The sequence below is a fragment of the Dermacentor silvarum genome, chromosome 7 (genome assembly GCF_013339745.2).
Source record: "Dermacentor silvarum isolate Dsil-2018 chromosome 7, BIME_Dsil_1.4, whole genome shotgun sequence".
NCBI classification, from domain to species: Eukaryota; Metazoa; Arthropoda; class Arachnida; order Ixodida; family Ixodidae; genus Dermacentor; species Dermacentor silvarum.
In genome coordinates, this window is record NC_051160.1 from 54,714,305 (window position 1) to 54,741,214 (window position 26,910).

Sequence of the window (26,910 nt, forward strand, 5' to 3'; positions counted from 1 at the left end):
CGCGCGCGCGCGGCCAAGGCTAAAAAAAACCCCGCCAAGGCCGGCCACAGCCGTCGCAGTGTTTCCGGGGGTGTCCGTCCCTTGCAGCGTTTGTTTAACCCCTTTCCGTCGATCTTCGCAGTGGTCCGTCCGAAACATTATCCCCGTCGGCGCTCCACGCAGGTGGTGCGTCTTATATATGTGCCTTCTCGCGGTCGTCGCTCGGTACTGACGCGTTCGTCGCGGCGGAAGGAAATGCCCAGAAATTGCTGCTATACCAGCATCGTCGGTCGTGACACGCCGTCGCACACGTTTCCCAGAGACGAGAAGGTGCGTAAACTTTGGATACGTGCCTGTTAGTAATCACGCACAGCCTGGAGACCTCTAAAAATGACTTCATTTGCGCGGACCACTTCGTAGACAATGATTATGTGGCCAGCCCGGCTGTGCTGAAAAGCCCTGTCATGCCGCTCAAAAGGCAATGCTTGCCTGACGCTGTGCCACCGGTCTTCTCACGAAAACGCAAGGCAGAAATGATCAGCGGCGCGTTGGAAAAGAGGAGGCGAAAAGATGTTGATACTGTTTTCGTTTACTTGCAGCCTTCTCGAGCATTGTGAGGGCGAGGCTGGGGCGAGATGCCCGAGGCTGTGCACGAAGGCAGTAATGCCTTTAAAAATGTTGGCAAAGCATAGTAAAACAATACAAGGCTAGCGAGCGCGACTCACGAGATCACACACACAGCTAGCTCTGCTTCTCCACAGAAAAAAACTGGGCAGAACGACAGACAGGTGCTGCCATCTGTCGGCACAAACTACTATTCAGTCATCCACGCAGTGCTGAAAAAATTAAATTATGGAGTTTTACGTGCCAAAACCACGATCTGATTATGAGGCACGCCGTAGTGGGGGACTCCGGAAATTTGGACCACCTGGGGTTCTTTACCGTGCACCTAAATCTAAGTACATGGTTGTTTTCACATTTCGCCCCCATCGAAATGCGGCCGCCGTGGCGCGCAGTGCTGAAGTACCCCGCAGCTGCCTCGCCTACGTGCGCTCTTGAAAAAGGAAGTTTACAGAGGAAATTACAAACAATTCTTGCGCAAGTGTCTGGTGCAAAGCGAAGAAGTCGCGCTACGGTTCGCGAAAACCTGACCGGCACTTCCACGGCCGCCTGCTCTCCTTCGTCGCTTGACGCGGAAGGCTCGTAACCGTAAGCGGTAATATTTATTGCCAAGTTGGAATGGTCCTCGTCTTCAGACATGTTCTCATCGCTGGTAGAGGCACCAGAACTGGAATCCATGCTCGCGATGGCGGCGTCGGCGAGCTTCGAATGACCGCGGCCGGCCGGCTGGCTATCCGACGAGTGAGTCGTGACGCCACGTCTTCCAACTCCCGCGGGTCGGGCGGCGAGGCGCGCGCTCACAAAAACGCCAAAAATAAAGCCATCGGCTCCAAAATTAACTAAGTGACTACTTCTTTTCTATATAATCACACACGGAGGATTCATTTTCAGCATTTTGGTAAAATTTTCAGATTTCGTGTCCGTATCTATTTAAATAAATTTCGAAAGTGTTCGCTGAAACACCCTGTATATATATATATATATATATATATATATATATATATATATATATATATATATATATACGACTTGCATCCATGACTTGCATGTTGCCACAGCAATGTTACAAGAGAGTCACGCATGCTCTTTGGCGTAAGGTTTTGTTCTGAAAGGGGAAAGTGTCGCCACTGACGCGCACTTTATTTCGTTAAACAAGCAAATTCGTTATATAAATTCTCATTATACATGTATAAACGAGAAGTAGGGCCAGGCCAGTGCATATTCATATTTAGACCTTTTCGCTTCTTGTAGCCACGTAGCCGTTCTCAAGTGCCCTTACAAGGCAGTAATCATTGCTGTCATAGCAACAAGGCCAACTGATAATCGTTTTTCGGAAGAAGCGCGTTTTCTGCGAGACGGTGCGCAAAAGCACGACGGCTATCTTCTGTGTATTCTAGCCTACAACCAGACTCCTAGCGCCGGTTCATCGATTTGGCGCACTTTCCCTGCCCATCATGAAGACATTCGTGTTACTGACAATCATCTGCATCACATGCGGTGAGTCGCAACAATATTTCTTCCGTAGCGAAAATTTCCAGAATAAATCTAAAACAAAACCACCCTAAACACGCATCACTTGACCACTGTTGACTTAGCTCTGGGTAAAATAACGAATATATGCGTTAACAGGTCTCTACCCTGTCGCCTGTAGTGTTACAGTTAAGCGTGATAACAGATGTAAACTTTTGTGGCTGAACATTTTCCTATTGCCACTTCGTGCTTCCTTCAGAGGCATCTTAGGAGACTTTATGCGCTGGGTATCACGACATGACTATTTTGCTCCGGTAACCTAACTAATTAGGAAATTTGCAGGCGCAAGTTGGAATAAGCTAGCGCAAGACAGGGGTAATTGGAGACCACAGGGAGAGGCCTTCATCCTGCAGTGGACATAAATATAGGCTGATGTTGAAGATGATGACCTTCCTCCATGCAAAAATAAAACCAAATTGCATTGTCAGTGAACACGGCTGGTGTATGGCCTACGCTTCCTCGATAGTATAGGACTTTGCACACTGCTTTATGACGTAACGCTACATGGACCGAAATTTCCACTGCTAAGCCCGGCGTGACGATAGCGGTGACCTCAACATCACAGCGGTTCACTCGGGAGCATCCTCATGAGATTCTATGGAAGTCGGGCAAGGTAGAATGACGTCATGGATCGAAGTGTGCAGGCCTTGTGCTATCTAGGAGACGTTGGTATGGCAATGGCGTTCTGCTACAGCGCAGCATGCAGTGGCTTCGATTCCGTGCGCAAGGTGCTGTGAAAAAAACACCGCATATCCACGAAGTGAATGATGATGAGTGGGCGAAGCACCGGGGGATCATTCGGGCAAAACGCCGGGAGCGTTCTCCGGAAGCCGGAAACTGGCTTCCGGAACCGGAAGCGGAAGACGGTTTCCGGTTGCAGAAGCCGGAGCTTGGCATACACACACACACACACACACATATACTACACATACACTACATACATACATATATATATATATATATACATACATACATACATACATACATACATACATACATACATACATACATACATACATACATACATACATACATACATACATACATACATAGAGGTCTCCATGCCAACCAGAGCTACGAACTACGAGGGACAAGGCTCGGCCCTAAGGTGCTTCGCCCCTAATAAAACATCTGTGTACTGCTTCTTCAGCGCATGGTGTCAAATATCAGGTTATAAAAATGTATCCAAATTTCCCCAGAAATGCTTTTTTTTAATTTTTTTTCATTCTGGGACCTCACGTTCCAAAACTATTATCTGATTGTGAGACACGCTGTAGTGGGGGACTCCGGAATAATTTTGATCACCTACGGTTTTATAACGTGCACGCAGTGCACGGTGCGCGGGCATTTTTTGCATTTCATCTCTATCGCAATGCGGCCGCCGCAGTCGAGATTGTGTTCGTGTCTCATAGTTGTGTTCGTGCCTCAGGAGGATACAGCACAGCTTTGGTTTCAATACTAAACGCACAAATGAAAAAAGTCGCCACACCACGTGATTCATGACGAGGCGCGCGCCCTTGCGCGTTGATCAACGTACGTTACCGCCAGTCCCTCTCCGGTGGCCGTTGTCGGAGACTTTAACGTAGACATCTCAAAACCGGAAACAAAGCAATGGTTCACCCACTTCGTGGAAGAGTTTGGCCTCGGTTACTTCAACGATCAGAGTCAACCAGCTAGCGTACACGGGTCACCCATCGATTGAACTTTGACCAAAACATTTCTCAAATAAGAACGGAAAACATCAGTGTGTATCATAGCGACCACAAAGCAGTTATAGCAGTAACTTTAAGGTAATGAATAAAATTAAGGTTTCGTAACCTACATTGAAACGTGTCTTTGTGTCATATATAACTTTGAAGAACAATGTGAGTAATGGGCGCACATCATGGGGTCGGTGTTTCACAAGTTGCCCTATCTTAGGCGTGACATATCTACAGCTTCGGTTACCAAAAATTAAATTTGGGAGGTTTACGTGCCAGAACCACGATCTGATTATGAGGCACGCCGCAGTGGGGCACTACGGGTTAATTTTGGCCACCTGAGGTTCTTTAACGTGCACACAATTCACGGGTGTTTCTGCGTTTGGCCCCCATCGAAATGCGGCCGCCGCCGCGGCCGGGATTAGATCCCACAATCTCGGGCTTAGCAACGCAACGCCAAAGCCCCTACGCCACCACGGCGGGTCTTCGCTGACCAACCACCTTCGCGGGAGTGGATGGGCGGTAATTTCTTTTACAGCGAAGCTGTCTATGGCTAGGATCCGGGATTTTTCGGCGTCCGCGCGGAAGAACTCACCCCTAAAAAATTGGCCGCATATCTGCTTGCTTCGCTGCAAATGACGTCGAAAGAGGGTAGTCTTCTGCCGCCCCTGATACGTAACACCTTCTCTTATATCGCGACGCCCAGAATGCCGCAAAGAGACGTCCACGCGGCGTGGGCTCGATGCCGGGATTCGAGGGTGCCTACGCAAGGTTCAAAAGAGACTTTCTCGATCGCATCTTCTGACCAAGCTCCTGAGTATGTAATTACGGATGGTTCGATAACGACCTCTTAGAAATCAACGACATACAGTCGGAAGTGCGACGGCTAAAGGCGGTCAATGTGCTGACGCGGTGCTTTCCCGGCGAGAACGTTGGGGAGTGGCAACCGAACGAACGCGCTTGTGCCACTGCTCACGCTTACGTCGTCGTCTTCTTCCACAGCTGGCTCCGTTGCCGCTCATCATTCCAGCGTGGAATTTCACTTCTCTTATGTCGTCGTAATGGGAGGCCGCGTTGACGGGGGGATGAGCCATTGCTTAAGGGGGCATGAACCATTCATTGTCTTACGTGACAGACCCGCCGCGGTTGCTTAGTGGCTATGGTGTTGGGCTGCTAAGCACGAGGTCGTGGGATCGAATCCCGGCCACGGCGGCCGCATTTCGATAGGGGCGAAATGCGAGAACACCCGTGTACTTATTTAGGTGCACATTAAGAACCCCAGGTGGTCAAAATTTTCCGGAGCTCCACCCCTACGGCGTGCCTCATAATCAGATCGTGGTTTTGGCAGGTAAAACCCCATAATCTAATCTTACGTGACGGACAGATTTGATAACAGATGTGATACGCGAATGTGTGTGCGTACCTATCGTCACAATGACCACCAATCGGGACAATAAATATGTTCGTACCTTTGTTCAAAATTCTGTGTCACCTTTGTGTCGTGTGCTAAACGGCTTCGCTGGTCATCCACCTTCACAGAGTGGAATGGCTCATGAATTTTTCCGCATTGCCTGAGAAGCGCTATGTAAAAAAGCTGTTCGTTCGTAGACACTGTGCATTGTTGGCTCTACGGACAACCACGGGGTAATGAATATGTCCTTGCCACAGCCCTCGCCGGGATCGAACCTGGGTTCCAGCTACTCTACCACTGAGCCACGCCAACGCTTGCTAGCATGCAGCGGGAAAATGCCCTATAAGCACGCCCTAGCGCGCGAGGAAGCACGTGGTGAGACAAGCGCGCCGCGTAGCGCCGATATACGTGCAGACTGTGCATTGAATTCGCATATTATTACATCAGGTGGCACGCCATGCAGCAGATGCACAGGTAGCGGTTTGAGGAAGGAAAAGAATTTCAATGATGTGTATACAAAAGTGCTAGCAAATATATATATTGTGTACTTGATTAAATCAATCTGGTTAGGTGGCATCGGCCTCGCCGCGTTTCAAAGCAGACTGCAGTGCAGAGCCCGGCGTGTTGCGGCGCAAGCCACATCTCGCCTTCGACGCCGGGCGGACAGTTGAAATTGCTCTCGTCAGGACGCGAAGACACTTCGCTGCGAATGCCCTGTAGTTCTGGATGCAGAAAATTAACTCTTATGGAGCCGCTTCTTCAGCTTACGCTGTGACTTTGGTGCGGGTACTGCGCAGGCCTGTGACGCTTTTTCTTCTTTTTTTGCGGCGCTTGAAAAACACTACGGGATTAGTCGCTTAAACAGTAAAGAATTCGTATTCAGCAAGTTCGCTCGGGTGCGTATTACTTTACTGCAGTAAACAGCGCGACAGCGCACGTCCTGCCTTCCTGCGCTGCGGCCCTGCAATAACACTGCTGTTTACGGCTTTTATGCTTCTTTCGTTTGGCTCTATTCTATTCACTTTCTCGACAGAACGACCACGGAAGTCAAAGCAGTACTCAAAACTGCGTTCTGAACACAAAAGAAAACGGAGCTTAAAGCGATCGGGTGTGGGTGTCGGCTTCGAAACTTGCGCAGCGATTGTTCCGTTACTGCAAGTGCAACAATACTGCACAGCACTTACCGGCTTCCGTGCCATGTACGTGTTGTTCATGCACAAGAATGAGGCACACTCGAGTACGCGTGATCGCGCAATGTCGGGGTGCTAGAACGACTATAATAGCGCGATACTCTCACTTAGCTGCACGAGAAGCATGTTCAGTTGATCCTAACAGAGCTGGTGCCTCCTTCGGTGGTGTCGTACGTGGATACGCAAATTATGGTGCGTTCTCTATCGACTGCGAGGGTAAAATAATAAAATGCCTGCAACAGGCCGCACACGCGATTTAAAATGTAATGCTTTGCTTTCGTACACGGCTGCACTGGCCCACTAATTGGTTATGTTTCTGAGTGTGTCGGTTGTCAGTGTGAATACAGCCTAGCCAGCGCATGCCGCCTAATGCTTACTTCGTGTCTAAGACTTAATTTACGTAAACAGATAGACGTTTTAGCTTTGCCTGCGACTGTGTTCAACATGCAAAACAGAAAAAGACTTTATTCTACCCATCTCCATTGTCGTATGCTAAGAGAACACGATCGAGATGACAAAAGCTGGGTAAAAATGTCACACGAAGTTTGGTGGTAGCGCACGGCACATTTTAAAAAAACACAGTACAGCGTAGTAGATGTCGTCCAGTCTCTTCCAGACACCTGCCTCAGACCCTTCAAAGTTGTACAACTACGCAGATCTCGCAGAAGAAAAAAGCTTGGCACGTCGTTGAAGCTACAGTGAAGCGGTCGACGTTGTTGCTCCGCTTAAGCAGACAACACTGCAGTGTGCCCTCGCTGTATTAGCTCCATGGTATAATTATGTCATCAGAAAAGTGATCGTGGTAAAAAAGGCCCATTTACCGGCCTGCAGCAACGAGGGTGTAGGAACGAAGTTTTTTTTTTTTCGTTTTGGTCCACTGTTTCGATCCAATGAAAAAAAAGTACCGTTCCATTTCTACTCCGGAACGAAAAAGAAATGAAAAAAGAAATGGTCCTTATTGATAACGGTTTTTGTTAGCATGCAAAAATTTTCGAAGCAAGGTAAGGACAAGAACATAGTGTTTATTTTTCTCAATAAGGGAATTATGAATTCTGAGGTCATGCTCAATGCCTTCAGTCAAGGCACTGAGCGTGATCTAAGAAGCAGCACGTCAACGAGTGTACTGGCCGAAATGCGAGACCGCTGTTTCAGTAAAACAAACTTCACGAAGCTAAAGCTTCCGTAACAAAGCGTTGTAACCGTAGAAAACGAAACGATAAGCTCTTCAGCGCGCAAGCCCTGGGTTTTGCTACGATGCCGATCGGAGTGCACCGAGGTACTGGCTTAGATCAGTTGAGCGCTCGGTCGGCTATCGGCCGCACTATCCCTGCCTTAGATACGCGCTAATGCTGACATTGCTTGACGTCGGCTGTTTCGGATTGCCGACTTGCCCGCTTTGTACCGAAAATCGATAAAATATATTTTGGTTTAATTCCGAAACAAAATAATAAATAACGTTTCGGTTACGTTTTCGTTCCGGTCAAGAATACTGTTTTGTTTCATTTTTGTTTTCGTTCCGTTCCGACACACTGCCAGAAACTACCAGATGGAAGCATCGCTTTTGGAACCCGGCATCGCAGGCTACTGAAAACCCCAAGCGCGCTGTGTCGCGTAGTTGTCCGCGCCGTTCCGGTCAACCCCAGGCAGCGCCTGACACTATCACCATCATCATAGCAAAACATACGGCGTCCGCCTACAGGCACAGCATGTTCTGGTGTATAGTTGCGAGTAGGAGGGAACGCGAGATTAAGGTAATGAAGTGACGTGAGCAACATTAGAGCGTCATAGACCAAACCGGGGGACCAGCACAAAGTAAAAGGTGCACTTGTGCACTTTTTACGGCGCTTGTGCGCCTGCTTCCGCAGACTCACAAGTGCCGAACCTAAGGAGCTGTAGTTCAAATGAGCGGCATGCACTTGCTCGCATTAAACGGGAGGCTAACCAGCTTGCACGACAACAATGAAGCATTCCAAAATTTATTTGTAGGGTATTGCGAAGAGAAATAACAATTTAGAATCATGATAAAATGATAACGCTAGCATAAAAAATTTATTCATGTGTCCGTGAAACTACCGTACTTCAAGACTGCATTCTGTATAGGCGCTGCACTAGATTTTTTCTACCCTTCTCTAGAAGAAAGCAAAAGAGATAGGTCAAAGTTATCTGAAGTAATGTTTTGACTGCAAGAATTATATTTGTGTTCGACTGACGCGACCCGAAAAGGGAAAGAGTGCAGTTGAATTCGTAGGCTCTCAAGATTATTGTTCCCTGTCGATTACATTGCAGCCATAAGGACGGCGTGTTTTCAATCATGCACTGATCTCACGTCAAAGAAAACACAAATCACTCATTAACTATGCGCACGTTTTCTCATAAAGTAAAGTGTGTTGCTCTACGTCTTCAAGCGCACCGTCATCGCTATAAGAGCTTTCTGAATTTCATTTTTCCCCCGCGCACGCTGACAGCGATATGGTCAGCGCGACTCGAGCAACGAGATGTCGCATTAGCTGCTGCCTTTTCCAGCCAGGAGCAGCGAGATTCAGTCCAATGTGCTGCCTGGCGATATGAGCAACAAAGATCACCTAGGCAGCACATGCCTCCAATTAAGAGAACCATCATTACCATGGTTAACTTACAATCACGCGGTGAATGCTAAGTACTGACCTGTTTTAGGCTGTGTTTTCTTCTGCAGGTATCCGTGGAGTCGCCGCTGTAGTGAATACCACTCTTGGTCCGTACGGAGCTGTCCTCCGCCATAAAGGTGTGGATCACTTTTTCTTTTTTTCTTCATTGTCGCAGTAGTGATAAACATGTCACATAGCAAAGGCGTCGTGTGTGGCCAGTAACTTTACTAAACATAACGCGAATTTTGCGTGTGGCGACCACCGACATAAAAATTATGACGACTATAATTTGTCCAAAGCTGTTGTGAGCATTGTTGTAGAAGCGAAACTTGGTAATGTAAAATGCAGTATTTTAGATGGAAGATTAGATATACACAATTTTTTTCTCTAAAAAGTAAACGCCTATACCCCACATAATTGTTGAAATCACCCACGGGTTTTAGTGGTCAGCCTGACAGCAAACTTGCAATTTTTGTCCTCTCAGTAAATTGGTTATTCCTTGGCTTCAGTTCCCGATGGCACTAATGCGACGATGGCGTCGCTCAGCCACGTCATCGAGAAATGAACTACCAGAAGCTACCAGTGTCAGTTTCGCCGTGAACAAAAAGCCTAATCAACTTTTGGTCTACCCCGGCGAACGCAAAAGCAAGATTGTTGCGGTTTCCTTGAATTTGTGCAATAGACAAGTTCTCCATACGCACATCGTTCATGTCGAGGGATTAGATTTGAGTCACATGGTGGCAACAGCGGTAGTAAGTTGATGGTAGTGCCTGTAGTGAAGAGCACACCATTTTTGTCTTGTCCGTTTTCCGCATTGCTTTACGCGTGAACCGTGCTGTGTTCTTAAATGTGTTGCCTTGTTTCCTTATCGGTGTAAATTTGGATGCATGAAAAGCGGGAAATGCTAGCGTGTGCGCAGAAAATCTGCAGGCCGACACGCTGTGCATGCGTATTTCACGGTAATTAGTGATAAAGGAATAAAAAATTCGACAGGCTTCGTACGGTTAAAATTAAAATTTAATTATGGAGTTTTACGCGGCAAAACCACGATCTGATTATGAGGCACGCCGTAGTGGTGAACTCCGGAAATTTGGACCACCTGGGGTTCTTTAATATGCACCTAAATATAAGTACACAGGTGTTTTCGCATTTCGCCCCCATCGAGATGCGGCCGCCGTGGCCGGGATTCAATCCCGCGACCTCGTGCTCGGCAGCCCAACACCATAGTCACTGAGCAACCACGGCGGGAGGCTGCGTACGGTGTTGTAAGAAACACTAACGTTCTGGCGCTAGTTTTGGTCTGTGAATCTTGCGCCAAAGAATTGGGCGAGTAAATGAAAATAATGATAAGCGTAACTGGTGAGATTAATCACTTAATACATGCATGCATTACAGCTAAGCACTCGAAATATGCAAATATGAGCGCGTGCGGCTCTCCGAAATTACTTTGGTAAATGGCTGCCTTATACTTAGAGATGTCAACAAAGATTGAGTCAATCTCGTACGATTGCATCATCAAGCCTAATAAGACGCTAGCGTAGAACATAGGTTTACAATAAAAAGATAAACAATGTGCGTCCGTCAATATTTCAGATTGCAATTGTACTGATTCCAATATTCTGTGAGTAAGCTGTGGGTGCTGGTAATATTCAGATATAACTTTGTTTAACTTGCTGGTTTCACTTGTTGCTTGTTTACAGCTCACAACGAGTTTACCTGCTCGGATCCTCCAGACAAAGGACCGTGCAATGAATCCCACACTCGATACTACTTCGATCCTCAGAACAAGACCTGCCAGGAATTTGTTTACGGAGGCTGCCAGGGTAACGTCAATAACTATGAGACTCACGACGACTGCAGAGTCAATTGTCAGCGTAAGTTTCCCACTCCGAGGAATGGAGTTTCTACGCAGATTTATCGTAACCATACTACGTATTGAACACTTTTTTTACGCTACAAGGAGGGGATTGGATATCCTTCCGAGATTTATTCGGTGGCCAACCTCGTGAACAAGGACAAGGGTTGAGTTCCCACAAAAGTTTATTTCTTGAAAGCACAGGAAATACATAGACTTCCACAAACCCACCGATAATAAAAGAACCTTTTGATCATGACAGACCTCGAATGTGCCACAGGTTTGATAACTAAAAAAACAGCAACGAAAGCCTGACTAAGTAGGCACGCAACGGCAATTTGTTGCTGCAGCACATATACTTATTGGTTGATTTTGATATGCATATGCGTTAATGTTTGATTAATGTGTGTAATGTGGTTTCTCTGGTAGTGTTATTCAGTGATCTCAATGTGGACAAAATAATATTTATTGTTTGAACTAGTGCTAACATTTTTTTTCTTTTATATTTTTAGGTTGCATGGACACGTCTGTAGTCTTGATTAATCTGTTTCGTAGATATACCTGCGCCTGCAGGGTCGTCTGCGTCAGTAGGCGTTTGGTGTGTTGCGACACCACAGACCCAAACACATGGCGGTTGAACCTTATCGCGGCAAGTCTGTAGCTTGTGGACATGTAGCCATTCGGCGGTTCCTGAGGCCGTGTCAGTCCAAGCAGTTTTTTTATTATAAGTTGGTTACTGTCTCTTCCATATATATTCCCCCTTAATACCAACTCGGAAAAACTAATTTGTATAACCTCATAGATCAACTGCCGGAACCCTACATACTCGTGGGTGATTTTAACGCTCACAACACCCTGTGGGGAGACCCCCGTTGTGACACAATAGGTCGACTCATTGAAAATTTTCTTCTGAGTGCCGGCTTTTTAAGTAAAGTTGATTTGTTCTTCTTCTTCTGACCTCTCGTGCACGCCTGTTTAATAAGGAGCGACGGACCTGTTACAACGTCCAAGAAAACTCGTATTCATCGATAGATCTGGCAATTGTCTCTGCTTCTCTTCTCCCTCACCTGGAATACAATGTCATTAAGTATTCTTTCGGAAGTGACAACTTCCCTGTAACTTACTTAATAACCGCAGCACGACAGCCCGCTTCATATTCTTCGATTGAAATTAGCATCGGCTGAGTGGGAACGTTTTAAAGAATGATCTTATACGAGATCTAATAAACAATTTTAGAAGAGATGATGCTGTAACATATTTTACCGCTTTCATTAGTGATGCTGCTGGAAAGTTTATCGCACAGACGAATGGTGTTTCATTTAAAAGACGTGTTCCCTTCTGGAATGAAGGCTGCAGAGATGTGCGAAAGAGGTAGAGTAATGCATGGGGCACATTGCGAAGATCGCCAAATGCAGAAGATATTGTTACGTTGCGGAAGTCACATATACAGGTGTGTTTAGAATATATACAAGAGAGGCAACGATATATAAACAAGATGGCTGGCGAGACCTATTCTACCTCTACACGTCAAACCATTTTCTTCGGACTGGCGCTACTCTTGGTTGCGCCGTAACTTAGCTCCCAAAGGGCGCCTTTGCAGACGGGGGTTAACTATAAGGGAGGTAAACGCGCGGCAAAGTAAGGTTACAGCCGGGACACATGCACAACGTCCGTGTGGACACGCGAGTCAAGCGGAGCGATCTCGTAGTTCATATCGCCAAGCTGACGCAATGTCGTGCAGGGCCCCGTGTATCGCGGCAGCAGCTTTTCAGACAAGCCAACGCGGCGACAAGGTGTCCACAGGAACACAATGAAGCCAGGAAAAAATCGAACGTCCCCATGTCGGCTGTCGTACCGTATCTTCTGTGCTGGCCTGAGATTCAGTGAGCCGGGAGCCGGCAATCTGGCGTGCCGTGTGAGCCCGGGCGAAGATGTCTTGAGCATATTCAGTGGTAGTGTGGTAGTGTTCGTCGAGGAAGGAAGCAGTGTGTCAAAGGGCAAAGTAGGGTGGCGGCCGAACAGAAAGTAAAAGGGTGAAAAGCCAGCGGTCTCGTGACGGGACGAATTATAGGCGAAGGTCACTAAGGGTAACATGCTGTCCCAATCACTCTGGTCGTCAGGACCGTACATAGATAGCATGTCTGTGAACGTGCGAGTAAGCCGCTCCGTGAGTCCGTTTTTCTGCGGGTGGTAGGCGGTGAAAAACTTGTGCTCGGCAGAACAGGAGCGAAGTAGGTCTTCAACAAGTCGAGACAAGAAGATGCGGCCGCGATAGTGTTCGTCGAGGAAGGAAGCAGTGTGTCAAAGGGCAAAGTAGGGTGGCGGCCGAACAGAAAGTAAAAGGGTGAAAAGCCAGCGGTCTCGTGACGGGACGAATTATAGGCGAAGGTCACTAAGGGTAACATGCTGTCCCAATCACTCTGGTCGTCAGGACCGTACATAGATAGCATGTCTGTGAACGTGCGAGTAAGCCGCTCCGTGAGTCCGTTTTTCTGCGGGTGGTAGGCGGTGAAAAACTTGTGCTCGGCAGAACAGGAGCGAAGTAGGTCTTCAACAAGTCGAGACAAGAAGATGCGGCCGCGATAGTGTTCGTCGAGGAAGGAAGCAGTGTGTCAAAGGGCAAAGTAGGGTGGCGGCCGAACAGAAAGTAAAAGGGTGAAAAGCCAGCGGTCTCGTGACGGGACGAATTATAGGCGAAGGTCACTAAGGGTAACATGCTGTCCCAATCACTCTGGTCGTCAGGACCGTACATAGATAGCATGTCTGTGAACGTGCGAGTAAGCCGCTCCGTGAGTCCGTTTTTCTGCGGGTGGTAGGCGGTGAAAAACTTGTGCTCGGCAGAACAGGAGCGAAGTAGGTCTTCAACAAGTCGAGACAAGAAGATGCGGCCGCGATAGTGTTCGTCGAGGAAGGAAGCAGTGTGTCAAAGGGCAAAGTAGGGTGGCGGCCGAACAGAAAGTAAAAGGGTGAAAAGCCAGCGGTCTCGTGACGGGACGAATTATAGGCGAAGGTCACTAAGGGTAACATGCTGTCCCAATCACTCTGGTCGTCAGGACCGTACATAGATAGCATGTCTGTGAACGTGCGAGTAAGCCGCTCCGTGAGTCCGTTTTTCTGCGGGTGGTAGGCGGTGAAAAACTTGTGCTCGGCAGAACAGGAGCGAAGTAGGTCTTCAACAAGTCGAGACAAGAAGATGCGGCCGCGATAGTGTTCGTCGAGGAAGGAAGCAGTGTGTCAAAGGGCAAAGTAGGGTGGCGGCCGAACAGAAAGTAAAAGGGTGAAAAGCCAGCGGTGTCGTGACGGGACGAATTATAGTCGAAGGTCACTAAGGGTAACATGCTGTCCCAATCACTCTGGTCGTCAGGACCGTACATAGATAGCATGTCTGTGAACGTGCGAGTAAGCCGCTCCGTGAGTCCGTTTTTCTGCGGGTGGTAGGCGGTGAAAAACTTGTGCTCGGCAGAACAGGAGCGAAGTAGGTCTTCAAAAAGTCGAGACAAGAAGATGCGGCCGCGATCAGTGAGGAGCTGCCGGAGGATGACGTCATGTAAAAGTACTATATCTGTCAGCTTGGTTGCACAGCTTGTGCCCAAAGCTCGCATGATCGCGTACTGGGACGCATAATCAGTCGCGACACGACGCACATATGGCCAGATTTCGTCGTCAGAAAAGGGCCTAGAAAATTGAGACCGACGCGAAAGAATGTTTCGGAGGGCACATCGATGGGTTGAAGGCGTCCAGCGGGCAGCAAAGCAGGTTATTTTGCGGCGCTGACAACGCGCATGGGCTGCAACGTAGCGGTACACAGAGCGGTAGATGCCTGGCCACTAGAAGCGGCGCCGTACGCGGTCTTAAGTACGCGAAACACCGAGATGGCCTGCAGTAGGGGCGTCGTGCAACTGCTCAAGTACTGAAGTCCGGAGATGGCGTGGTACAACGAGTAAACATTCTGGGGCCAAATTCACAAAGCCTTTCATTCGTAAGTGCTGCTTGCGATTGGCCAGCCGCCTTCGCTACTTATATGTCCAACACCACTATTGGCTGACACCTACTTCAACGAACAGCTTTAGCGTAGGAATGTTTTTGTTAATCCGACCCCTGATCCTTCAGGGCGTAAGCTGCGACGGTAGAGAACGTCGGCGCGGAGCAAGAACATGCCCCGTGTGGGCTCCAAAAGTCCAGAATTGAGACGATCGATAAGAACACGTAAGCTGTCATCACGCCGTTGTTCAGTGCGGATGTCGCGCAGATCAAAAATGGCCAGGACGCAAGAGTCGGTGTCGTGCGCATCATCTTCAGGGCGGTCAACAGGATGACGGGAGAGGCAGTCGGTGTCCTTGTGCAAGCGGCCTGACTTGTACAAAACAGCAAATGAATATTCTTGGAGCCGTAGCACCCATCTGCTCAATCGTCCAGTGGGGTCTTTCAGGGACGAGAACCGGCACAAAGCGTGGTGATCGGTAACCACGGAAAATGTTCGGCCTTAAATTAGGGGCGGAATTTGGCTACTGACTAAACTAACGCCAGGCATTCCCGTTCAGTAATTGAAAAATTCCTCTCGACGGGTGACAGGAGGCGGCTGGCGTATGCAATCGGCGTTACGCTGCCATTGAATGAGTACAGCCCCAATTCCATGGGCAGTGGCATCCGTGTTAATTTCAGTGGCGGCAGATGGATCATAATGAGCCAGCAATGGGGGAGCCGTTAGATAGCGTACAAGGGCGGAGAAGGCTTTGGTTTGAGCATGGCTCCATGTGAAAGTAACATCATGCTTAATTAAGGCGGTGAGTGGGCCGGCGGTTTCGGCGAAATTCTTGACGAAACGACGTAAATACGAGCACAGTCCTACAAAGCTTCTTACATCTGCGGTGGAAGACGAAAACAGGAAAGTTCTGGACAGCGCGAATCTCAGTGTGAGGGTCGGGTTGAACGCCAGCGGCACTGACGAGATGGCCGAGAACGGTAATTTGACGACGTCCAAACTGGCACTTGGATGAGTTCAACTGCAGGGTTGGCGTGTCGGAAAACAGCAAGAATGGCCGACAGACGCGTGAGAGGACTCACTAAAGTTGGTGAAAAGACTATCGCATCGTCTAGATAACAAAAACATATGGACCATTTATAGCCGGGAAGTAAGGAGTGCCTCATTCTTTTGGAGGCTGCTGGGGCATTACAAAGGCCGAACGGCATAACCACGGTATAATTGGCAGATGCCGTCAGAAGTTACGAATGCAGTTTTCTCACGGTCCATGTCATCTACTGAGATCTGCCAATAGCCTGATCGAAGGTCTATGCATGAAAAGTACTTGGCTTCGTGCAAGCAGTCCAAAGCGTCATCAATACGCGGCAAGGGGTAGACATCCTTGCACGTGATTTTGTTGACGTGTCTGTAATCGACACAAAAGCGCCAACTTCCGACCTTCTTGAAAAGACGGACACCGCCGGACTGCAAGATGTCTCGATAACGCCTTTAGTCATCGTGGTTGTCATACCACATTTTCGCCGTGCCTTGTAGGTAGAAGACCAAGTTAGCCAACATAATCGTGGAACGCCATTGGTTGTGGGCACTTACACGCTCAAACGTGGCGATCCAGTCTTCTACATCAATGGTGTAGGTGCCGCAGAACGTTCCTGGATCCAGAGGCTGAGCCAGGACAACCGTCGGGGTTGTAGGCATTGATGCGGGGCACCACATTTGGGGTCCTGTTTCGTCCGTCATGTGGTCCTGTCTGAGGTGACGACCGCTTCGGATCTCCGTTGTGGTTTCTCGTGGGTACCCCGCACATCCACCAATTTGTTACGTTGCGGAAGTCACATATACAGGTGTATTTGCAATATATACAAGATAGACAACGATACATAAACAAGATGGCTGGCCAGACCGATTCTACCCCTACAGGTCAAATCGTCCTTTTCGGATAGGCGCTACTCTTGGTTGCGCCGTAACAATATCATTGAATTTAAGCGCACTAAATCACAGCGAAGACGCGCACGACGTCAGGAATAGAGAGGAAGGCAGGTGACGTATCTCTCAGGTGTAAGTCCATACACACAGGAGGCGAAAGTGGAATGGCCTAAGAAGGCTATGGCACAACAAATCCATCTGCTTCATCTGGTGAAAGATCAAGGGAATACCGTGCAAGTCCAGGCATAGTCTCTTGGGGAGCACTTTGAAAGTGTACCAAGCTCAATCTACTCTTCACAATCCTTCCTCAAATACAAATAGAAGAATGCAAGCCATTCGTACGTAAATGCCGGCAGAACGAACCATAAAACCGTCCTTTCAGTATTGCCGAGTTGAGCCTTTATCACTTGCAAGAGCTCTGCACCGGGACCTCTCAGTATGAGGTATGACATAATTAAGAACGTACACACTGATCCACGACTGACACTACTCGCACTTTTCAACGCTATTTGTGCTGCCGGATACCTTCCATCCACATGGAAAGAAGCGATTGTTGTCCTCGTTTTGAAACAAGGAAAAGACCCATCGCTGGTCTCAAGCTACCGCCCTATAGCTCTTAAGCCCGACCCGCATGGAGCGATTTTCTTGCGAAAATCTGGCGCACGGCCGCGCGCGACGTCCGCCCGGCGGGCTAGATATTGTCACGAGCCTTCAGAAGTAGTATTGTAGAGAGAGAGAGATAGAGAGAGAAGTTTCATGATGCGAAATGCAGAGAGGTCGGCCTGAGGTAAATTCCTGTAGCCAGCTACTCGGCGTTGGGGGAAGGGGGAGAGGGAAATAAAGAGGGAAGAAAGAGGCGCATGATAGGTAACGATGACGAGAGAGGATATAACACATATGGCAAGCAATTTGGCATGCTCAAAGCCTACAGTCCAGGCCCGTACTTTTTAAAAAGTTCAGTAGCGCCTGGATGGCCTTGAAACTCGACTGAGCGTCTGGCCAAGGGCCTAAAATAACTTCCTCCGACAACGGTGGGCTGTCGAGACGCGTAAGGTCATTCTTCAACCTTTGACGCTCTTCCGCGTACTTAGGGCAGTCACAAAGCACATGGCCTATTTACATTTACATGGCTCAACTCACAGTCTGGAGACTCAGTGCGTCGCATGAGGTGTACTTATCCGCGCGTAAACGCTACCCCCAGCCTTAGTCTGTGCAGAAGACTGGCACAGCTGCGTTGAATTTTCGGTGGTAGCCTAAATTTCATGGTAGGGCCCAATCTCTGTAGTCGTCTGTGTCGGTTATCCGGATTGTCCCAGTGCTTTTCTGTCGATTTTCGGATGACACTGGAGAGGAGGCAGTTGGCGTCCGCTCTTGAAAAAGGAATTGCAAGCATTGACTGTGGTTCTTCGAGTGCTTTCTTCGCTTCGGCATCAGCCAGTTCGTTGCCGTGTATACCACAGTGACTGGGAATCCACTGAAATGTGATGTGGTGGCCGTTTTCTTGCGCTAAAGTGTATAGCTCGGCAGTTTGAAGAGCCAACACTCTGTAAGCGCGTTCTTTCAACACCAGTCTAAGAAGTTGTAGAGCCGATGTTGCGTCACTGAAGACTGTCCATACTTGAGGAGGCTGTTGCGAAATATATTGAACGGCCTCTCTGATTGCCACTAGTTCCGCAGATGTTGTAGTCGTTACACAGACGAAACCGCCGAATGACTTGATGCGCAGGCACGACGAAAGCTGCACCAGACGCATACGACGAGACCGATCCGTCTGTATACACATTCATCGAGGAGTCATATTCTTTCGACATATATTCAAGTGTGAAATGTCTGAGGGCCTGTAGGTTTAATAAACCGTACAGCAGCTGGCTCCTGGAAAACGCGTCCGTCTGGGCTGGCTCTCGAGCAGGGAAGAGGCGCGCGGTCTTCTTTGTTCTCTTGGGTTCGACCCACTCTTGCCACCGACCCACTACCTACAGGTGGCAATATGTTCGCAGGCGGTCAACCGCTCGCCGGAACGCGGCAAATGAAGGCTGTCAGCGCGGACCAACCAGGGCGCGGTCGCGTCCAACGGCATGCCGCCGCATTTGAATCGGCTAGCCAGCCAAAGAGCGAACATGGCGACAAAAGCGGCGCGCATCGCGTACAATGATCGACTGGTCACAGCTGTCCAGGCGCGACCAATATGGTTCAGTTGCAGATACAAAACTTTTTCACTGCATTTCACTGGGAATGGAATCACGCTGTTTCTAGCAACATTGAAATCGTGGCGGCGGCTGCTGCCTGTTTTTCGCCGTATGTGGGTGCAGCACGGCGGCGACACGCTGGCGTTCCGCCGCGCTGGTACGGGCCGCACGAAGTTCGCCGTGAAAGTTCGCTCCATGTGGGCCGGGCTTTACAAGTTGTCTTAGCAAGCTGGCCAAGAAAATTACCCATCGTCGTCTTCTATATTTCCTTGAATGCATCAAAAATGCTCGATCATTATCAATGCCGTTTCAGATAAGGCGGGTCTACAACCGACCATGTCGTGCGCATCGAAGCGAACATTCGAGATGCGTTCGTACATAATTAATTCTCATTCGTATTTCTCGATATGAAAAGAAAAACGCTTGGGAGACAACGTGGCGTTACGGAATCCTGCGAGACCTGTCGGCAATGGGCATCCGCGGAACATGCTGAACGTAATAGAAACCTACTTGGTCGATGGCACTTTTCGCGTCAAGTTCGTCAATCTGTTGTCCCGTCCCTTTACGCAGAACACTGCTGTACCCTATGGAGGAGTGCTGAGCAGCACGCTTTTCATCGGGAAGATGAACACACTACCGGCTTCACTACCACCAGCCATGTTTTATTACGTCTACATCGACGATGTACAAATGGGATACAAATCCTATAACCTTAAGAGTGTGCGAGAGACGCACCATGGCTTGAATAAGATTTTTAAGTGGGCAGGCAAAAATAGGTTCCGAGTTAACCCCCAGCAAAGTGATTGTGTTCTTTTCACAAGAAAGAGAGAGGGGCACAGTCCCATAACACATTCTTCAGATGTATGGACAGCGTAGACCTGTAACTACCGAGCATAATTTCTTAGGCATCATAATTGATTCCAAACTATCTTTGGTTCCCCAAATAAAGCACCTGAAGGTCAAATGCTTAAAGACAGTGAATCTACTGATTCACGACCCCTGTTGCGCATACAACAGGGGCCGTGACAGGAACTGCCTCATGAACGTCTACAAGAGCCTATGTAGAATATTTATATTATATTATAATATTATATTGTATTACTATATTATATTATTTATAGAATATTACTTGAATATCTTTAGAAAATGTATATGCAGAATATTTATGAGTGGTCACTCCAACAGCAAAGGTCGTACACTTGTTTCACATACTTCTTGAAAGTACACTCCAACCCTGAACATCCTTCTTACTCGAGTGTAAACGCTTTGACATGTGCCACACTTTGTCTTAATCGACTTGGAGCGAGAGAGCCTTTCTCGTTGCGCCTGCAGAGTCTCAGCAAAGAAGTGGCTGTATCACTCCTCGAACATCGTCTCGTCTCCAGCAAAGCTGTTACCGCCGTGGCAGTGGCAGCTCATAGAATGTGACATCATTTATTTAGATCACTAAGGACGCCCCAAAGACGCGTATTAATATGCACTTTCTTCAACTTCAGGCGAAATACTCATGCCCAGAGTACTACACTGACGCATTGAGATCACATGCCGGCGTGTCTTATGCAGCAGCAGGTCCATCCTTCTCGGAGTCTGACGTTTAGACTCCGGAAACACGTACGTTTACGGCTGAGGCCTATGCATTATTGTCGGCTGTAAACAGATCGAGCAAATAAAATTCTAAAAATCATTTATATTTACAGATTCGCGAAGCGTTGTGTAAGGTTTGATGTCTATGAGAAAGCTTAAAAATCCTGTCTAAAAATCATCTATTTTCGTTTCTTTGACCTATGTATGCCTTTAACCAGCATGTCGTTTTACGCTGGGTACCCGTCCATAAACACATTGCGGGTAATATGCTTGCAGACGAAATTACTACGTCCATAACAACGCAAGGCCACAACTCTTATGTAGCTATCCCTGCGGCAGACTTCACAGCAATTTTGTAGGAAAAAAACTAAGACAATTTTCACGAACCATTTCAGACAAAGACTACCTTGAATAAAGTCCATTTATTCAAACCGCATTTAGGTAACTGCCCGTCGATAGCAAGAGGGCATACGAACTGATCTCCTGTTTTGTCGATTAAGAAGAGGGCACACATACGGTACCCATTCTTACCTATTGAGTGGTGGTGAACCTCCCATTTGTGGAAGATGTAGCGAGCGGCTCACCGTACTCCATGTCTTACTGGAGTGCCAGGAAGTGGAATCTCAGCGAATAAAGGTCTTTCCTGCAGCTTACCAACAGCATGATCCTCTCCATCCAGCCATGTTTCTTGGTGCACAACCGTTTTTCGGCACCAAAGCTGTTTTAAATGTCCAATATGAAGTATTACATGTAATTAGCCCACCTGATTCATAGCACATCCTCCCACCAGAGGCTTCTGTCGCAATAGTAGCGTTTTCTAGAGCATGCACCTCCAGGCCCTTGCGTTTGAGGGCCTTAACAAGGCAGCAGTAATACTGACATTTATACTTTTCAATATATCAATCAATTCAAACCATATTTTTGATGTCAATAGCACACCTCACAAGGTATTGCCATACTTCAATATCTATATATTTTGCTCACTATACAGTGGCTGTCCTTACGCCTCTATACAGCCACACTACATCTATACATTTCCTATGTGTCATTGACCACATCATCGACTACATTACACTATTGATTGGGGCTCTTTGGTTATCATTGGACATTGCGCCATAAAACCCCATATATTATTATCATCATCACATACCTGCTCATTAGCAAACACTGCGTGCTTAGTTGTGGCAGCGAAAAAAAAATTAAATTATGGGGTTTTACGTGCCAAAACCAGTTCTGATTATGAGGCACGCCGTAGTGGGGGACTCCGGAAATTTGGACCACCTGGGGTTCTTTAACGTGCAGCGAATATAGTATCGTCGTTGAATAGCAATAAGCATCATATTATTAGTAGTAGTGGTAGTACTACTACTATCATTATTATAAAAGAATCAGCGGCACATTACAAATAAAATAAATATACAACAGCCCTACCATTTGCTTATTTCTGATCCCATCCTTTGCTAACACTACAGCTTCCAAAATTATTCTGGTGAACACATTCTGGTGCCTCGCGATCTTATGAGTATGGGTCGAACCGGGCTGGAATATTTCGGGCCTGGTCCAGGTACGGCCCAGGTCTCGAACCATCGGGCCGTACTCTGGCCGGGCTCGGGTGGGGCTCCAGTCCGGCCCGTGCAATGCTCACGTTACTAAACATTTCCGTGTGACAACCTGCGAAAGACAACAGATGGCGAACTGCACTAGCTCGAAGTTGTATGAATTTGCCCGTCTGAAAAATACATTTTTCATGCGATCACGATATTCGTTGCAGTACGCCCAAGGCCATTCTGCTATCTTCCGAAGAAGCGAGGCCTGTGTTTCAGCAATCACCAACGCTATTTCTACAACGCCACCAGCGAACTGTGCGAGCTGTTCTACTACAGTGGCTGCGTAGGGAACGACAACAATTTCCGAGAGATCGAAGAATGCCAGCGTATGTGCTCAAGTAAGAAAATTGCAAGACGTGCATCTAGCCACTGATGGTTTCTTATACGGATTAACATTGTTTGTACTGTGGCGTTTACGCAATATATATATTAAAAAGAAACATCTCTGTCGCATAGCACTGTTCTTGTCCTTGACCTGGATTATTCGGAAAGGCGGATATTAGTTGCACGGAAAAGTTTTTAAGCGCGATAATTAAATAAACAGATCAATTATTGCGTGCAAACTAATAATTTTACGGCACATATTGCAATTTACAAATTGTAGCTGATGAGCTCGCAAGGCGTATCCATTCGAAACGAATTCTCGGGATAACACCAGTCTTCAGACATGCCTTCGCGAAGTTTTTGATGACGAGATACTTTAGCGCCCCAGTTATGTTTGTGTTTCAATGTATGAAGTGTTTCAATATTTCCAAACCGGTGTCATCCTTCAGAATTTATGGCAAGTGGATATAGCCCACAAGGTCATCGGATACACTTCGTAAATTGCAGAAATCGCCGAAAAGTAACGAGATAAATCCGGGTTATTAGTCAACTATGCATTTCCATCCGCCCTGGTGGCGTACGGGCTTTGCGGTTGCACGTTAAATTGGGGGCACGTTAAAGAACCGCAGGCGGTCTAAATTAAACCAGAGTCCTATCCATTACGGTGTGCCTCATAATTGTAGTTTTAGCACGTATACACTAGAATGTTTTCTTTTATTTCGATGCATTTTCATTGATTGTGCAAGTAATGTCCACCTGTTCGAGCAATCCGGTTCGAGGATTAGAAATGTGCTATGCGACACACGCTAGGAAAAAGATTCTGAGTATTCTAAGGAAAACGCGTGGTATATTCTGACATATACTTCACTGTACACAACCGGTGCGTCTTACAAGGACGACTGTAATAGATGATACTTAAAGCATCGCGTATATTATTGGGGTTTCTTTTTTTGAGCTTGTCTTTTCTTTTGCCTTTTTTAACACATATATGCTTTTCGAAACTACGGTCTCATTTTTATGTTGATTGTTTTACGCTATGGCAAATATTCATTTTATTGCAGAGTATCGGCCAGCATGAAACAAGGGGCGCTCAAGTCATGGTTAGGAAAAAGGTGGACATCATCAACACTGTCAGCGATTTGCGTTACGCCACTCGGGTATCTGCTTCACTGAAAATCCATCGAAAAATAAAGTTTATAAAACAAATAGAAGCAGTTTAACATATACCGGCTGTTGCTTTATACAATAGCTTAATGTTTTCGAGAAATTCACAAAAAGAGATGGGCCTATGGCAATTTGTGCACTTTAGTTCTGGCGTCGCTAAGCTGGATGACTAAATAAAGAGTGACACCTATCTGACAACATGACGAATAAGAGTGTCCAAGTTCTCCTTTTATATATCTGACTACTGGCATCCGCGAACCCGATTTGCATATGGCTTAATTAAAACAGACCTACAGCTCACAAGGTTAATCATGACAGCAACTGCCGCTAGTGCCCCGTCTTCGTTCCCATGGAAATTTCATTAAGTTTACAGCGAAAACGTACAAGGTACTGCAATCGATGTTTTTCACGGCGTAGTGTAACAGCAGTGCCGTCGGTCCGTCGGAAATGTTCGGAATGTACGTGGCACAACTAAAGAGCCTGGACTACAACGTGCACTTAGAGGTGAACACACCGTTTTAAAGCGAAGCTTTGTACCTCTAGCAGCCAAGGGTTCTGTCGTGTCCGTCGTTGTAATCAAAAAACGATCCCGACGAACCGCTTACAATTGCAGGTATAGCAGTATAGCTTACTTGAATTCAGGCATTCAGCGTACAACTAAGCACTCGTTTTCGCAAGAAAAACCACAAAAACAAGCTTCAAAGTGATGAGCCAACATGATGGATGATAAGGGCTGCGGGCAAACAACGGAAACAGGCTCGGCGCGGTCCGTAAGATTAGATTGCAGCTGTTGCAAAGCTTATGCAGCTGCTTGAAAGAGAGTTGACGTCATTCGAAACCCTTCCAGCATAGTAACTGCTTCGGTTCATTTTCTAGACTACCCCACTATGGGGTAGTCTAGTAGTGTATATCACACCGATCATAAAGCAGTAGTGAACATTGTTGTGAAGTAAGTAATAATAAAGGCCGTGGTTAAAGTTACGTTGTAGTGTGTGAAATATCAAGTGCGCCGCAGTCACCGTGAGGGTGGCGTAAAAAGCTTCGCTTTCCAACCACCTTCACAGGGTGGATTGGCGGGCAATTTTTTTTTTTCGTTACGCATTGCAGTTATCTTAACAGCTGTTTTTTCGTGCTTGTGTTCTAGTAAAAGCAAGTTTTATCGCCAGCTTGGCGCCTGCGTATTCTGACAGTGAGCGGCATACCCGCACGCCATATGGCGTCGTCTACTACATCACGTCGCTTTTCGGGCGCCTGGTGCTGTGCTCCAGGCACTGAAGGCTGCCGTTTTGCAGCGGTAGCCATAGCCATCGATCAGCTATCGGGGTCTCTGTACCGGCCGCTGCACAAAACTAGCAACGAGTATCTGTTTTGAGTTCCTGTTTGAATGCAGCCTACATGTTCCCTTAAAAATTGCAATAGCCGTAACGCGCTGACGGCAAAGGTGAAAACTTATCGATCGAACGAATATTAATTGAATGGTTCAATAGGTTTAACATCCCAAACCAACACCGAGTCTATAGGAGGCTTCGTAGTATAGTGCTCGCGATTCACTTTTAATCGCATGAGGTTCTCTATCGTGCACCTAAATCAAAGTACGCCGCTGTTCTTGCACTTTTCCCCCAATCGAAATGCGGCCGCCGCAGCCGGATATCGATCCCATAAACTCGTGCGCAGGTGTTTCATTCCCGACAGTGATATCATTAATTAGGGTCTTTTCGCCCGTTGACTTCATTTCGCCAGCGAACGCATCCGGCTGCGAAGGACCTGCTGATTGCTCCAGATTTAATGTGCGCTCTCGACATCGACATATTCCTTTCCTTCTACGACCGTGGCGCTCTACGAAAGGGCAACTGTTTCGGTATGAGCACATGCGAGCTCATACAGAAACAGCGGCGTTCCGTTAAGCACAGCACTTCCGCTCCAGCTATCCTCAAAGTTATCGTCACTTTTTTTTCCCCGCCAAATGTTGGCCTTTAATTAACAGCTTGCCTTTCGAGTTATCAGAACTTTCACTCGACGGACGTGCGCTGCCGCAAGTGTTTTGCTGGCGCAGATGCGAATATCGTAATCAAAATACAATCTGGGAGCGGGGCGGAGAGCGCTGCCACGTCTGCTTAACGAGGACTGGTGCCGGACAGCGTAGTCAGACCAGCATTTGCTATTTCTTTGGTTGTGCCCGCGTGATTTCTAGCAAAAGTGATTTAGAAGGCAGCTTTACCTACAGAGCTCCTGTCTAAATACATAGGAATAGAAAAATGCTTTTTCTGGGCATCCGCACCACTGTCCTTGGCGAACGTTGTTAATATATATGTGATAGATTAAAAACTGACCATAGGAAGTAGTCTTTAAAAAAATTTTAGGCACCAGTTTTTTTTCTTTAGATTATTGAGAATTGGGAATTGGAAAAACACGACTACACAATGGAGTGTGCAACTATGCACCTCAGCAAAATTAATAAAAATAATAAACAATTGCAAAATTATGTAAACTGCATCTGCTGAGACGTCTACAAAGCGGTAAAATGAATGCTTTATACGCCGCATTAAAATATACCACTAACTTGTGAGGTCTTATTACCTACGAATTTACCAAAGCATTTTCGATAATCTACGAGGCCCCGAACATTAATTTTGTTTGCTGCAGTCTTTATAGAATTAGTATTTCTTTGTTAATTGCAACAAATTTCATTCAAATCGGCTCAGCGGAGGCGGGTGAAGTGGGCGCTTCTAGCTAAGCCGTGAGCGGCATTCACTGGTGTGGCATTCACTGAAGTTTTTTTTTTTTTTTCATAAACGATGTCAAGGATTGGGATCGTCGCAGCGATCGTCTAGCTATCATGGTAATCGCAATCGTAAATGGCAGGGGCCCAAATGGCGGCCAACGACTGTTGCGCTCTTAGCTAGATAACGTTTTGTGCATGCGAGCCTTGAAGCTTAAGGAGTGTTGACGTGACCGTTTCAACATTTTGCCTTTTTTTTAAGCGAAACTTTGTAAGCTCACAAGTGTCGGCGGTGGTGGTGGTGTCACGTTGAAAAGTGGGCCGATCCTGGTGGTAGTGCAGAAAGGGTCCAAGCTACTACTACTAAGTGGTTCATTTGGAAAAGGAAAGGTTGGCGCTATCTTCTGCAGCCCTTGAGAGTCCAAGCTCAATGGCACATACCAGGAACAAAAAGAGAGAGGAGAGAGAGAGAAAGCAAGAGAGAGGAAGAAAGAAATAAAATCACCAGGAA

General features: G+C 47.2%; 1 protein-coding gene across 1 annotated transcript; it reads left to right on the top strand.

Annotated features, from left to right (window-relative positions):
* Positions 1-1,804: 1,804 nt before the first annotated feature.
* LOC125946752 (BPTI/Kunitz domain-containing protein-like) lies at positions 1,805-23,777 on the top strand. Its single transcript, XM_049670706.1, has 5 exons — positions 1,805-2,097; positions 9,124-9,192; positions 10,756-10,929; positions 22,357-22,530; positions 23,578-23,777. Exons 1-5 carry the CDS (start codon positions 2,055-2,057, stop codon positions 23,592-23,594), a joined length of 477 nt encoding a protein of 158 aa, XP_049526663.1. The 5' UTR covers positions 1,805-2,054; the 3' UTR covers positions 23,595-23,777.
* Positions 23,778-26,910: the final 3,133 nt, after the last annotated feature.

Excerpts from the sequence above, each read along its gene's own strand:
- LOC125946752 (XM_049670706.1), top strand. The coding sequence starts at position 2,055 with ATGAAGACATTCGTGTTACTGACAATCATCTGCATCACATGCG. Across the intron at positions 2,098-9,123 it reads AATCATCTGCATCACATGCG|GTATCCGTGGAGTCGCCGCT; the intron begins GTGAGTCGCAAC and ends TTTCTTCTGCAG. Across the intron at positions 9,193-10,755 it reads AGCTGTCCTCCGCCATAAAG|CTCACAACGAGTTTACCTGC; the intron begins GTGTGGATCACT and ends GCTTGTTTACAG.